The sequence below is a fragment of the Balaenoptera ricei genome, chromosome 3, assembly GCF_028023285.1.
Source record: "Balaenoptera ricei isolate mBalRic1 chromosome 3, mBalRic1.hap2, whole genome shotgun sequence".
Classification (NCBI taxonomy): Eukaryota; Metazoa; Chordata; class Mammalia; order Artiodactyla; family Balaenopteridae; genus Balaenoptera; species Balaenoptera ricei.
Genome location: NC_082641.1, coordinates 127,552,465 through 127,564,229, shown reverse-complemented (window position 1 = coordinate 127,564,229; position 11,765 = coordinate 127,552,465). Strand labels below are relative to the sequence as shown.

The 11,765-nt window shown below is 46.8% G+C and overlaps 1 protein-coding gene across 2 annotated transcripts; it reads left to right on the top strand.

Annotated features, from left to right (window-relative positions):
• The first annotated feature begins 889 nt into the window (after nt 1–889).
• On the top strand, nt 890–5,136 carry RPS14 (ribosomal protein S14). 2 transcript variants are annotated; one of them, XM_059919562.1, is made up of 5 exons: nt 890–993; nt 1,864–2,014; nt 2,517–2,678; nt 4,007–4,083; nt 5,019–5,136. In XM_059919562.1, the coding sequence occupies exons 2-5, from the start codon at nt 1,866–1,868 to the stop codon at nt 5,084–5,086; spliced, it is 456 nt and encodes a 151-aa protein (XP_059775545.1). In that variant the 5' UTR covers nt 890–993; nt 1,864–1,865; the 3' UTR covers nt 5,087–5,136. The 2 variants fall into 2 exon arrangements, with proteins under 2 accessions (XP_059775545.1, XP_059775547.1); XM_059919564.1 differs by having other exon boundaries at nt 968–989.
• Nucleotides 5,137–11,765: the final 6,629 nt, after the last annotated feature.

Here is an 11,765-nt window from a genome sequence, read left to right as displayed (position 1 = left end):
GACATAGAGATTATCATACTAAGTGAAGTAAGTCATACAGAGAAAGACAAATATCATATGCTATCACTCATATGTGGAAACTAATTTTTTAAAAAATGATACAAATGAACTTATTTACAAAACAGAAACAGACTTACAGACATCGAAAACAAACTTATGGTTACCAAAGGGGAAACGTGGTGGTGTAGGGATAAATCAGGAGTTTGGGATTAACATACACACACTACTATATATAAGATGGATAAGCAACACGGGCTTACTGTATAGCACAGGGAACTCAGTATTCTGTGATAACCTATATGAGAAAAGAATCTGAAAAAGAATGAATATATGTATATGTATAACTGAATGACTTTGCTGTACACATGAAACTAACACAACATTGTAAATCAACTATACTCCAATAAAATTTTTAAAAATAAAATAAAATCGCTTTCTTTAAAAAGGAAGTCAAAACAGCATCTATTTGATAATGTGGTGAGGATTAAATGAGGCAATGCATATGAATCGCTTATCCCAGGCTGGTATACAATGGTACGTATTGAATAATTTATTCTTATTTTGCCAAGTACACAGAAGTTGGAAGTCTACGATCACCGTGGTTTTGTTGTTGTTGTTCGCCTCCACACCACCAGGGGCGCTGCCGCCCCCAGGCTGACCAGGCTCAGGGTCAGGGAAGTCTGTCTAGCCGCGGTCGCCGCCATCTTAGGACACAGGCCTTCCTCACCCACTGTGTGTGGCTGCTTCGTGCAGTCTTAGAAGCAGACCCGCTCGCCAAGACACCCAGCCTCTTACCTCTTTAGGCTCTCCTTTAAGTAAGCCGTATTCCCGAGGGCGTTTTAATCTCCTTGGAAACGCTAAAATCGGCGTCTTCCGGGAGCCGGCCTCGCCCCGTGACCGCAGACGTACACTTCCGGGGACACGGGCGTGACCCGTCGCCCCGCCCTCTCCCTCTCTCTCTTTCTGGTGGCTGGTTCTGGAGAAGACGAGTAGGTAGGATCCCTGGGCGAGGAAAATCGGGTGGCATCCTGCGGCACGGGGGCTCGCCGGGGCCGGGGGCGCGGGGCTGGGATCTTTCCGTGGAAGACAAACCAAGTGCCGGGCGAGAGGAGCTCGGCGGGCCGACCCAGACTCTGGTTCACGCCCTGTCTCGGGAGGTGGCGGTCTTGCTTCAGGGAAAAGCCGGTAAAGCAGGGGTGAGTTCGGGTCTAGCCTCGAAGGCATAGGCCCCGCGCCACGACCACACCTACGCTTAAGCGGCAGCACAGCGTGGTTGAGCGGGAAAGGAGCGGGAAACTTAGTTTGTTGTGATCTCCCACCTTTATCCCACCAGCTTTTTCGTGGGCGGTCGCAGGCCGGTCCCCTGATTGCTAGTTTGTTTTCGAACTGGAAAGTAGCAATAGTCGTCGCGTGAATCCCGTGGGGATGTAGTGAGGATTCTAGAGGGGAATGCAGAAAAAACGTTCCTTTGTTAGGTGTTTCTTAAGCCTGAGTGACTGCTAAGTCGGGCACGTTTTAATTTCTGGGTGCTCAGGGCAGGTTTCTCAAAGCCAGAAATTAGGGGAAGGCTTAATTTCCCCCAACATCAGCGTTTGCTGAGCACCTACCGTGCGCCTATTGCCCCTGAAGGCCGAGACGAGGGGCGCTCAAGTCTCGCCAGGGTGGGTTGGGAGGTGCAGGGCAGGGTTAGCCTGCAACAAGCGACACCTGGAAATCCTGAGCGCTGGCGTGTTCGCGGCGTGGGGCGGGAGAGCAAGTGCCCGCGTGTCCCGCGCACCTTTCTCGGGGGAGCAGTTGTCCTCAGAGAAGTAAACCTTGGGGTTTTCTGTCGTTAACACTGGGATTCTTTTTTCTTTCCTTAAGAAATGGCACCTCGCAAGGGGAAAGAAAAGAAGGAAGAACAGGTCATCAGCCTTGGCCCTCAGGTGGCCGAAGGAGAAAATGTATTTGGTGTGTGCCACATTTTTGCATCCTTCAATGACACTTTCGTCCATGTCACCGATCTTTCTGGCAAGTGAGTACCTAGGTGGAGAGGCCCAGGACCCAATTAACAAGGGTTGGGGTTAGAAATGACCCTGGAACTGGGTGGCAGTTTAAGGGGATCTCTTGAAATAAATGTTGTAAGATGTTCAAATAAGGATCTGTGCTTGGTTGATGAGTCCACAGATGGCGTAATTTCCTAGGTACTGGAGTTCTAAGCGAGAAGGAGACATTTTGTGCCCTTACGGGCTTACAGCATGGGGACCTCGTATGTGACATGAGGAGGAATTACTCATGGAGTAATAGGATTAAATGTAAAAGTACACGTAAATCGTTGATACAGAGTTTGGTTATCTAGGATCTGAACCCTATCAAGGCAGAGCCCATGGCAGTCTTGTCAGATCAGGATGCATGTTCAAATTGACCTTCCTTCTCTGCCCTACCTGAGCAGTAGTGCTTTTTACTCATTACGATGTGGTATGCACTCTGAATCCTTGTTGGGTAAGAAAGAAAGGACCCTGTGCTTTTGTCCCCAGGGAAACCATCTGCCGTGTAACTGGTGGGATGAAGGTGAAGGCTGACCGAGATGAGTCATCTCCATATGCTGCCATGTTGGCTGCCCAGGATGTAGCCCAGAGGTGCAAGGAGCTGGGCATCACTGCCCTCCACATCAAACTCCGGGCCACAGGAGGAAATAGGTAAGGCTGGGACTGGGTAGTGAGGTCACTGGGCTTGGGCGAGACATCCTAGGTATGTACATAATTAATACAGGCATACCTCAGAGATGCTGTGGGTTTGGTTCCAGACCACTGTATTAAAGCAAATATATCAGTAAAGCAAGTCATGTGAATTTTTTGTTTTCCCAGCATGTATAAAAGTTACGTTTACACTGTACTGTATGTAGTCAACTGAGTGTGCGGTAGCATCATGTCTTTAAAAAAAAAAAAAAAAATCCAGTGTACATAACCTTAAGTTAAGAATACTTTACAGCTAAAAAAAATTTCTGACCATCTGACAATGAAGGGTTGCCATAAGCCTTCAATTTGTTTTTTAAAAAAGGCATTATCTGTGAAGTGCAGTAAAATGAGATATGCCTGTAACTGGTTCCTGCACCCTCCCCTGCCCCAACTTACTGTGTTAATTGAGCACTCAGAGCATACGAGGTACTGTGTTCTAAGTACTAGAAGAGAGTGACGGGGGAAAGTAGATATGGTCTCCATCCTCCTACGTGGCTCTTAGGCTGGTGGAGAGTCAGGCTTTAAGCAGTATAGAGCAGGGGAGCATGTGGTTTCTTTTTGCAGCAAGTGCTGGGAAGTAAAAATGTGTCAAGGATGGGTTGGTAATAAAGTTTAAACTAAGACCTAATGTTGTGCTGTTAGAAGTCGGTCCAGTGAAGGAAGGACAGGGGAGAGTATACCAGCCAGGAACAACTGGAAGGAAAAGGTCTTGGGGTGGAAGTGAGCTTGGCACATCTGTGGGAAAGAGTGGCATGAGGTGTGATCAGATAGGTAGGAGCGGGTGAGGTCCTGCTGGGTCTTGAAGAACCTGGTTAAGATTTGGACTTGGGCTGGGTGGGGGGGGGGGCATGAAAACTTGTTAACAGTAATGACCTGTGGAGGTTGGGTTGTATGGTATTTCTTTTGTTGTTGTTATTTGTCTTTTAAGATGACTGCTGTGTTGGGAACAGACCAGATAGGAAGTTGTTAAAGTGGTCCAGTGGACCGATGATAGTGTCGTGGTCTTGGGAGGATGGAAAAGGACAGATCACCAGAAAGACTTAGAATCACAGCATGTGACCAAAAGGGGCACTTCCTTAAACAGGGTGCAGGCAGAGCAGGATACAAACTGTGACCCATGGTGGTGGTGGGGGTGTGTGTGACAAAAAGTAAGTGGCATACTAAGCCTGAAGTATTTACGGTCTGGCCCTTTGCAGAAAGAAAATTTGTAGACCCCTGAACTAGAGGGTTGTGGGATCTTCTAATGACTTGGCCAAAGGCTTTTCTTAATTTAGATATTCATTTCCTAGGACCAAGACTCCTGGACCAGGGGCCCAGTCAGCCCTCAGAGCCCTCGCCCGCTCAGGAATGAAGATTGGGCGGATTGGTAAGTGCCCCTCTTTGGCTTATGCTTGGATTTGCTTTGAAGCACTGACCCCGGAAAGCATGTGGTCTGCACAGTGGATACAGGGTCTAGTCTGGTAGCTTTTGGCAGTTAGGTTTGTTAATAGGGAGTGCAAGAGGCACCATGTGACATAAACTCTCCCTGAACACCCTTGTCGCCTTGATGTGAATGTCCTGCATTGGGACAGCGCCGTCTCATTTCTGAACTTTTGTGCCTGATGGTGACTGGTGGAACTGACGGGAGATGAATTGTCCTTTCCAGTGTTCTCATGGGGGTTGCTATTGGTATTTTGGAGAGGTGTCTCCTGCGTGATCATTGACTACTCAATATCAGTAGGGCAGGCCAGGCATTGTGGCAAGAGTGTATGGAGGGGGCAGTAGCTCCCATGGTTGAGAATCACAGCAGTTCTCTACAATTGTGTAGCATTTATACCCTCATGTCCGATCTGGCCATTTATATCTATTAGGAAGGAGATGTTAGCCCTTCCCTATTGTTTCTGTGGCAACATGTACTGAACCCTCAGTCTAATGGTCTAGGCCTCTCAAGATTTTTTCAGAACATTTTCAACCTCTTAGCTATTAAAAAGGTGATATTCTTCAGGTTATGAGGATTTTTCCACTAGAGTCAGTAGGCTAGGTGTCAGAAACCTGGATTTATCACCTGCCTCAGACATCCTGTGCAAGTTACCTACTCTCTCTGAGCCTCAGTTTCCCCTTCCGGTAAGTTGAGTTCAAACCACATCAGAAATTTTGAGGAAGCAGCAGATGGAGCAGCTCCACATCTATCTGTTAAATACTGAGGACTTGACTTGTGAAGCAGCAGGATCCACTGCTGATCCGTTAGACCGTTGGCCTAGGGAGGCCTGGACCCCTTCCCATCCAGCTCCAGGCAATGATGTTTTCTCTTCCTCCCCACAGAGGATGTCACCCCCATCCCCTCCGACAGCACCCGCAGGAAGGGGGGTCGCCGTGGTCGCCGTCTGTGAACAGGACTCCTCAAATTATTGTTTTCTGTTAATAAATTGCCTTGATGTAAGCTCTTTTCGACTCTAGTCTTTTCTCCTTTGTGTAGGGGCCACTCTCGGGGATATTTTGATTCCTTCTCTATTTAACCAGGGTGTGGGACTGTATTGAGGTCATGGGTGCATTGATAAACCAGCAGCCTTTTAATAGATACATTGCTTCAGAGAATGTATATAGCCTGTCAAAGAGGAACACAAGAGGTACTGATTCAGCCCCTACCATGGGACAGGGTGAGCCTGTGTTCTGTGAACTGGTTTCCTGGGAGGAGGAGCCTAAGGAAAGGTGAGATAATGGTGGCTGCGGTGGGGTCTTTTCTACACTGCTTGTTGTGGTGTTAAGTTACCTCTGTCATCTAAAGCCGACCAAGGCCTTGAAGACCTTGTTTTGAAAGTGAAGATGTTGATTCCAAAAATGGACCAATTCTTAAAGAGCGGGAGCGGAGTGGAAACTGTTGAGCTAAGTGTATGTAGCCTGAGCAGAAGAGCCTTCCAGACGGCCATATATAAACACGTGTGGGTGTGTACTCGCCCCCCACACCTTCTGTGCAAAAAAGGGATCACACTCTATTGCATCTTGCTTTTTCTCACTTGGCAGATCTTGGAGATTGTTCCACATCAGTACATAAAGTACATAAAGATTCGGTCACCCACAAATACACACCAAGCCCTATTTTCGTCGGTGATGAAAAAGTTTCTGCTTTCCGGAAGCATGCATCCAGCTCCAGGGACCCAGTGGCACCAGATGGTACTGAGTGTTCTGCAGAGGCTTAACATAGGGCTGTGTGATAGTGACTGCTACCCCAAGGCAAGACAATGGCATAATGTTTTCAGGGTTCATCACAGCATGTTTCAGAACTTCATTCCTTTTTATTGCTGATTAACGTTCCATTACCTTGATACACAGATCTCTTCACAGTTCTCTTCCCACTTGGAAGAACCTTGGAGAGGTGGGTCTTGCCATGGCTCCTACCAACTTACCCTGTGTGATGGACAAGCCATCTTTTTTGAGTCTCTTTGTTTCTTCATCTTAAAAATGAGTGATTACAACCCAAAGTATAAAATGAGTCCATGCTGTTGCAGGTGATTTGAATAAATTAAGGCATAAATCTTAAAAAAGATTCTAAATAAAAGTAGATGCTCCCCCTTCCAGTAAGTGGAACTTACTTTGGGCTGGACTTAGTGACTCACTTTCCAAAGAATAGAACATGAAAGAGGGAAAATGTTAACTTTGTTCTGGAGAGAACTTAACCAAACTATTAAGGTTGCGTAACACTTCTGATATATCATGTTGATAGTACTCTGATTTGACAAGATGAGCACTTCACCTCTGAATTCTCTCTGAGAACCCATAGTCCAGTTAGAGGACATTCTACAGCGTTATCAACATTTAAGTTGTCAGAAGTTACGAAAAACAAGGACTTAAGACCAGAGGAGGGACTTCCCCGGTGGCGCAGTGGTTAAGAATCTGCCTGCCAATGCAGGGGACACAGGTTCGATCCCTGGTCCAGGAAGATCCCACATGCCGCAGAGCAACTAAGCCTGTATGCCACAACTACTGAGCCGGGGTGCCACAACTACTGAGCCGGGGTGCCACAACTACTGAGCCGGGGTGCCACAACTACTGAGCCGGGGTGCCACAACTACTGAAGCCCGCGCACCTAGAGCCCATGCTCCGCAACAAGGGAAGCCACTGCAATGAGAAGCCCGTGCACCACAACGAAGAGTAGCCCCCGCTTGTCGCAATTAGAGAAAGCCCACACGCAGCAACAAAGACCCAACGCAGCCAAAAATAAATAAATAAATTTATTTCTATTAAAAAAAAAAGACCAAAGGAGCTGAAGGAGATGTGATATAATGCATTGGATCCTGGACGAGAAGAGGCATTAGTGTAAAAGCTAATATCTAATCTGGAGTCCAATTAGTAGTAATGTACCTATGCTCATTAGTTTGACAAATGTGTTGTTACAATGTAAGATGTTAACATTAGAGGAAACCACATGAGTGTTATACAGAAACACCATATCTTTGCAACTTTTTGGTAGATCTTAAAGGATTCCAAAATAAACATTAGGGGAAAAAATGAGGGTACTTTTCTACTGTCATTCTGGTTTCTAAGGCAGGATGTGGTGCACAGACCCTCAAGAGGTAGGCATTCCAGGATGAAAATCCCAGTTCCCCAGATTTGGACTCTAACCTCAGGCAAATTATTTAACCCCTCAGCCATTTAGTGAAAATTCCTGTGATAATGGCAGCCTCATAGGGCATCACAAAAATAAGATTAAAGTGTTTAGCACAGTGCCTGGCACTGAAGAGGCTGCTGCTATTCTTATGCCTGTTCAGTTCTTCTGCCAAGCAGCATGAATGACAGCTAGCTGGAATCCTGGTGGGAAAATGCTGGCGCTTGCTGGAGCGTTCTTTTTATTTCCTGTGATGGGACTTTGCAACCTGTCCTGCTGTTTCCTGGTAACCAGGGATGCAGTCAGCCAGGTCTTTGAAAGCAGTTCATTTCTAGGTTTTGTTTGCAAGTTACAAGGAGAACTAATTGGTGCAGCCCAGGTTGGAACGTAAGCAGCCTCCTGGCCACTGAGGTGGACAGGGCAGGACTCGAGCTGTTGCCCCCCCTGAGACTGCAGACCATGGAAGCCCAGCTGCTGGCTGTAAGTGCAGCCTCAACCAGGGCCATGGAGATGGTCCCTACTTCTCGCACCTTTCTCTTACCTGAGCTCCTGCAACAGTCTCTCCAACAAGTCTCCCTGTCTTCCCTCAGGCCCCTGCCTATCCCTAGGCCACACTGCAGCTGTGTGATCTAAAATTAATTGGATTCTGTCACTATCCTGCTATTTTACCCCTGCCCCACTCTTCAGTCTAGAAGCCAATCTCCACGAATCTCCAGTGTTTTATCTAACCCTGCCATACCCTTCACCCTCTCTGCCCAAACCAAACCTAGTTCCTTTCAGTTTTCCAATTCTCCATGCCTTCAGTCTTTTGCTCATGCTCCCTCCTCCCAGCCTGGCTCCTTCAGTATCTCCTCTCCCCAACTTGGCCTCACTACCTTCTGTTCACCTGTTGGAATCAGTTTTTCATCACTCACAAAGTTACCTTCCTGGATGCCCCTCAAGATGCTTCTCCACTCAGTTCCCCCAACACCCTTACTCTCCTCGTGGTACCACTAGTCTCCCTCTGTTCTAATAGCCCATTTCCCCACTAATCTGTGAGCTCTGAGAGGGCAGAGTATGTCTTGTTCAGTGTCTGCCAGCCCAGTCTGCAAAAGTAGGGGCTCTATGAAGATTTGTTTGATGAATCATTGGAAGAATGGGCTTCACCTTCTGTAGTCAATTAGATAGTTGAAGGACTTTTCTAGATCCTGGATACATTAAAACAAATATGCATTCTTGGGCTCTATTCCCAGGGGAGTTAAAGAAATGAGAAAGAAAAGGACATTAAGATGAAATGCGGGCTTCCCTGGTGGCGCAGTGGTTGGGAATCTGCCTGCCAATGCAGGGAACATGGGTTCGAGCCCTGGTCTGGGAAGATCCCACATGCCGCGGAGCGACTAAGCCCGTGAGCCACAAATACTGAGCCTGCGCGTCTGGAGCCTGTGCTCCGCAACGGGAGAGGCCACGACAGTGAGAGGCCCGCGCACCGCGATGAAGAGTGGCCCCCGCTCGCCGCAACTAGAGAAAGCCCTCGCACACAAACGAAGACCCAACACAGCCAAAAATTAAAAATTAAAAAAAAAAAAAAAAAAAAGATGAAATGCATTAGGGAGCAGAGAGCTGTAGGCAAAGAAAGTTGGGGTAGCCCTCGGGGCACATACTGGAGTCAGTGCCCAGAGATTAAGTTTAGACTCTGCCCTCAGCCCCACCCACAGCCCCAAGATGAGGGAACTGAACTTGACCTTCATATTAAGCCAGAAATCCTCAGATTTCAGAGCTAACGTGGTCCCAGGTGGGAGTGTCTCTAGGCTCTTTGTAGAAAAGCAAGTCCTTTCTGGAGAAAACCATCTATATTTGAGGTCTTGCCAGTTGTTTCTTCTTCTGGGTTTGCTTCATTGACCTGGGTGATGGTGTCATGGCTCCCTTTTGCCCAGGAGAATACTATCAAGGCCATTCTCAGTCTCTTAATGAAGGATCTGGAAAACCTTTCCCAAAACGTGGCCTCAGGGGAGCATTGCTGACCTTAAGTGGTCCAAAGAGAAGATGTATAAGGGACTTCAAATAAGTAAAGTTCTGTCTGGGGGAAGAGGGAGCAAGCAGTCTTGTTGTTTGTAGTCCTAAGGTGGTAGAACTTGGCCAGTGGGTGGGTAGGAGTTGTAGAGAGATTTAAGCATCAGATAAAGAAGAGTTTTCTAAAAGAGAGCTGCTAAGAGGAAATAAAACTGCTTCATGAAGAGTGGATCTCCTAATCATTGGAGGCATACAAGTGTAAGCCAGACCCCCAAAGGCTAGTTACATCAGAATCACTTAGTGAGGCAGAGGCAGTTGTTCCCTAAAGTGCTGCTTTTTTCATTATGAATAGCAGTCTCAATTTTTAGCTGGATGTATGGTTGATCAGAATAGAGATTACAGTTCCTAACTATAGTCACCATGCTGTATATTACATGGACTTATTTTATAAATAAAGGAAACGTCTTAAAGGGAACATTCCCTTTCCTCTAGATAATTGCTTTCAGATCTTTGCTGGAACTTGTCACCTTATCAAACAGCCCTTCCTTGATCATCACAGATCAGTTAATGTTTCTGCCCCCTGCCCCACCTCTAGCCATCATTCTTAAACTGTTTACCTGCCACATTCATAGCACTTAACCCCAACTGATAGTCCGGAGTCTGTGCCTCTTGAGTCCAGTGGTTCTCAACCTTAAGCGTGCATCAGATTCAGTAGATCTGGGATGGAGGCCTGAGAATTTCTGTTTCTAACAAGTCCCCAGGTAGTGCTGATGTCAGTGGTCTGGAGACCACACTTTGAGAACCACTGGACTTGTCTGTTTAGGTCACTGCTGTATCCCAGCACCAGGAACAGTGCGTTAAGTTGTGTTCTCTAAATATTTGTTGACTCAAATTGCAGATATTATCTCATTCAGTAGCTTTAAGGCAAGTACTGTTATCCACATTTTACATATGGGGAAACTGAGGGTCAGAGTAGAGATTCAAACCTGCGCTTGTCTGTAACTGTGGAGCGTGCCCTCCTCAGTCAGTATGCTGTCATACCTTTGTCAGGCTGGGGCTCTGTACAGTCTGGTTGAGGAGCAGGAAGAGGAGGACCCTCCCTGTCCTTGCAGAGGATTGGGAAGTAGATGGCAGCAGTGCCCCTCCTGAAGGGAGCCCTGTGGCTATTGAGTTTGCAGCCGTCATATATGGGTGGCCACCAGGTGGCAGCATCGTACAGCTAGGAAGCCACCTGCTGGGATGGGGGGAGGTGTCTGGGTTCTGCCACCATTAACTTCTGCGGCCCTAGGCATACCCCATTTCTTATGGGCTTTAGTTTCCCCATCTTCATAGACAGAAGACTGGATCTCTATAATACATAAAGAAAACTTGCAGCTCAAATACCACCTATAAGAGACAGGTGCAGCCACTGAAAATCAAATGCCCCCAAACCAAATACACTGTTTCTCTTCTCCCACACTGAAAAAAACCCCAAAACCCAAAAAACCCACCACCAACAACCCCCCCCCCACACATAATACTCCACTGTACTATCACTGTCCAAAACAGATATGCAAACCACAAAACCGAGCCACATGTAATTTCAAATTCTCTAGTAGCTATATTAATAAACTATAGAAACTGGCATTAATTGTAATAATACATTTTATCTAACCCAATATATCCAAAATATTTTCACTTCAATGTATAATCGGTATAGAAAATTATTACCAAGATATTTTACATTTTGTTTCTCTACTAAATCTTTGAATCCCGGTGTGTGTTTTACACTTAACAGCACATCTCAATTCAGACTAGCCATGTTTCAAGGCTTCAACTGCCACATGTGGCTAGTGGCTGCCCTGTTAGACAGCACAGCCATAAGATATTAATCGCAAACGTTTATTGAGGTAGGCACTGTACTGTTTTATATACATTATCTTAATCAGTCCCCATAATACCTTATAAATTAGGCAAGATTATCATCAGTCAAATTTTGCAGATAGGGACTTCCCTGGTGGTCCAGCAGCTAAGCCCATGACCCTTGGGGAGTTCGTCTGGGCTGGGGCAGGTGGAGAAGGCTTTGGATGGGAGAAAAGTGAGGGGGATGGTAGCTTGGGCCAGGAAAGCTGTTTGAACAAAGCAGTGGAGTGAGACTTTGTGGATGATGGGGAAATGGTGGCTGGCTTCATGAGAGGTGGGGCTGAGGGTCCTGAATCCAAGATCTCACTTTGATGTGGCAGGGACCAAGGCAGGCAGGTGAGGGTTTCTGATCAGTTGAGCCAGGATCAGGTATCTGGGATTTGGAAGGTGAATCCAACAGCCACAGGAGATCAGAGGAGAGACTTGGGCAGGGAGGCGGGAGGGTAGCAGTGACTCTAGGAGACAATAGGGATTTCTGTTTTATCCTCTGGGATCAGCTCCAGGAAGTTCTGTTTCTGAAATGAAAGCAATCTCATCTAGCCCAGGCATGGGGACTGAAGCTTTTTGCCTGTCCC

Bases quoted from the DNA above. Each gene is read 5' to 3' on its own strand.
- RPS14 (XM_059919562.1), top strand. From the start codon at position 1,866: ATGGCACCTCGCAAGGGGAAAGAAAAGAAGGAAGAACAGGTCATCAGC. The intron at 2,015-2,516 runs GTGAGTACCTAG...TTTTGTCCCCAG, and splicing joins GTCACCGATCTTTCTGGCAA to GGAAACCATCTGCCGTGTAA. The intron at 4,084-5,018 runs GTAAGTGCCCCT...TCCTCCCCACAG, and splicing joins AATGAAGATTGGGCGGATTG to AGGATGTCACCCCCATCCCC.